At 50.7% G+C, this 2625-nt stretch overlaps 1 protein-coding gene across 1 annotated transcript; it reads left to right on the top strand.

Annotated features, from left to right (window-relative positions):
- Nucleotides 1–445: 445 nt before the first annotated feature.
- LOC115129912 (probable G-protein coupled receptor 101) lies at nucleotides 446–1848 on the top strand. Its single transcript, XM_029660708.2, is given in 2 exon segments — nucleotides 446–1027; nucleotides 1030–1848. Coding segments are annotated over 2 exon segments (1335 nt in total). The 5' UTR covers nucleotides 446–498; the 3' UTR covers nucleotides 1836–1848.
- Nucleotides 1849–2625: the final 777 nt, after the last annotated feature.

Here is a 2625-nt window from a genome sequence, read left to right as displayed (position 1 = left end):
CTCTTTACTGGTCTAATGCAGCTGTTACAAAAATACATTGCCATGGGTATACCATGTATGCAATGGTTTTGCAGCTACAGTGGGGTCTGAAATGATTGAAACACTTGATAAAGATGAGCAATAAGGAATGTATAAAATAAATGATTCAAATACTTAGCTATATTGTATGCTCCAAAACATTGGGAAATTATATTATTTTATACTACATGTTGTTTAATAAGTCGTAGTAAAAAAAAAAAAAAAAAATGTAAATGAATTGAATTCATAGTGAAATTAAATCAGCCTCAACAATGTAGTCCTCTAGAATTAGAGAGTACATGCTGTTTGAAAGCAGACAAACCTCCGTTCGAGCTTGTGCTTTTGTCTTCTCTCATCCTCTCCTTTCAAGAAGAAAACGGACTGACAGAAAAGGGGACCTGTGAGACATCGGGTGGAAACGGTGAAGGCTGTGAGTGCTACAGTCACGCATGTTGTCTCCCCCACCCTGCCAACTTCAGCATGTCCACCTCTGAGGCGCCTGGTGTGAGCAGTAACTCCAGCACCGTGCCCTGGGACCCTGGTTCCTCTGGTCCTCCTGGCCCCACAGACTGGCCGTCGGTGGCCAACAGCGTGGTGAAGATGGTGCTGATCTCAGCCATCGTGTGTGTGTCTCTGTTTGGTAACGTGGTGGTGTTGTTAGTGTTCCAGAGGAAGCCTCAGCTCCTCCACGTGGCCAACCGCTTCGTGCTCAACCTCCTCCTGGCAGACCTGCTCCAGACTGTGCTGGTCATGCCCTTCGCCATCGCTGCCACCGTGCCTGGTGTGTGGCCCCTGGATGCCCGCTTCTGCCAGGCCCTGATAGTGCTCATGCACCTGTTTGCCTTCGCCGGGGTGAACACCATCATCGTGGTGTCGGTGGACCGTTATCTGGCCATCATCCACCCGCTGTCCTACCCCACCCGCATGACCCCTCATCTGGGCACCAACCTCATTGCCTGCACCTGGGTGTTGAGTCTGCTCCAGAGCACGCCGCCCCTCTACGGCTGGGGGCCATAGACTTTGACCGCAAGCATAACATGTGTTCTGTGGTGTGGTCCTCCAGCCTATCCTACTCAGTACTGGTTGCCACCTGCTCCTTCTGGCTGCCGGTGCTCATCATGCTGGGCTGTTACTGGATGGTGTTCAGGGCAGCTAAGAGGCAGAACGCCCTTGTGCACCCCATCCAGACCCAGTCTAAATCCCAGCTCAACCTGCCTCCGAATCCCCAGGCCCCCTGCCCCGGCAGCCCCCAGCACCCACCCCAACAGGCACCCCCACCCCTGGACTCCTTCTCAGCCGGGGGGTACCCCATCCGGGGCAGGCACAGACGTTTCCACTACCACTGCAAGGCAGCCCGGGTGGTGTTCGTCATCATGGCCTCGTACATCCTGAGCATGGGACCTTACAGTGTTCTCAACACAGTCTCCATTCGCTCCAGTGCTGCTGTGCCTCCATGGCTGGCCTCCCTAGCCCTGGTGCTCTTCTTCTTGCAGTGCTGCCTCCACCCCTACATCTACGGCTACATGCACCGCAGTGTGAGGAAGGAGTTCCTGGCCCTGCTGTGTGGTCCGCTCTGCAGGCAGGGTCGTCCCTGCCACAACTCCGCCCAGGACAGCTGCTTCACCGTGACCGACGGGCGCTCCACGCACCCCAACCTGCCCACACGTGTCTGCCCCCTCCGCACCTGGGAGGAGGGCACCACCACAGAGGCTACCTCCTCCTCCCCCACCATGGATAGGAGGTCCAGGGACACCCGCAAAGAGACCACCAGCCTGAGCTCTGAGAGAGAGCTGACTGTCCACACCACTACCAAGTAGAACAGTCTACAGAGAAACAGCCTGGGAGATGGGGTTGACTTGTCTTTCATGTGGCTGTTTTCACCTCCAATGAAGACATCATGGTTATTCAGCATGGTTCAACTTGAGCAGATCTGCCTTCTAGTCTACAGGGTTATCCATTCTGACATTGTCTGTTTGTTGTGATTCAGGGTTGTTGTATTTTTGATGGCTAGATTGACCTAGTAATGCTTATTTGCCATAGACATGGTTCCAGGAAAATAATTGCAACCTGAGTTGCAGTATTTTCCTTGAAAAGCCATTGTTGGTTCTCCTATTGTTAGGTCATGGTTGACGCGGAATTGAAAAATGCACATCTACTGTTATGTCTACGAGAGCACTAGACAAGGTCACCAAAGTGTATTTATTGATCATTTTGTGCATTCAAAAGTATGCTTTTATATAACATTAGCCATTGAGAAATATAAAGGGAAGGGGGAGTGTTTCTAGAGGGAATCTCTGTCAAAGTGCCACGAAATAGATTGCCTATCATATCAACTTGAAAATAACATGCCACAAATGTATTTGATTTGAGTGTTGCAAATGCTGCTACAGAACACAATTTACCCTTGGTGACAGCTTCTTCTTATCTTATGTGGAGAGCATGATTAGAGTGTATTAACCATTACCACTCACCCTGCCCATGGTGTATAACACCTGATGTCAAGGAAGAGATGGTTGAGTGGGCTCAACATGACCACTGATTCATTAGTCTAGATCACTACTTCAGCACCAGAATCATGCTGCCTTTCCCAAACAGCATCTCATCTAG

Source organism: Oncorhynchus nerka, linkage group LG5, assembly GCF_034236695.1.
Source record: "Oncorhynchus nerka isolate Pitt River linkage group LG5, Oner_Uvic_2.0, whole genome shotgun sequence".
In the NCBI taxonomy this organism is placed as follows: domain Eukaryota; kingdom Metazoa; phylum Chordata; class Actinopteri; order Salmoniformes; family Salmonidae; genus Oncorhynchus; species Oncorhynchus nerka.
The sequence above is the reverse complement of the archived record's forward strand: the minus strand, read 5'-3'. Positions and strand labels throughout refer to the sequence as shown.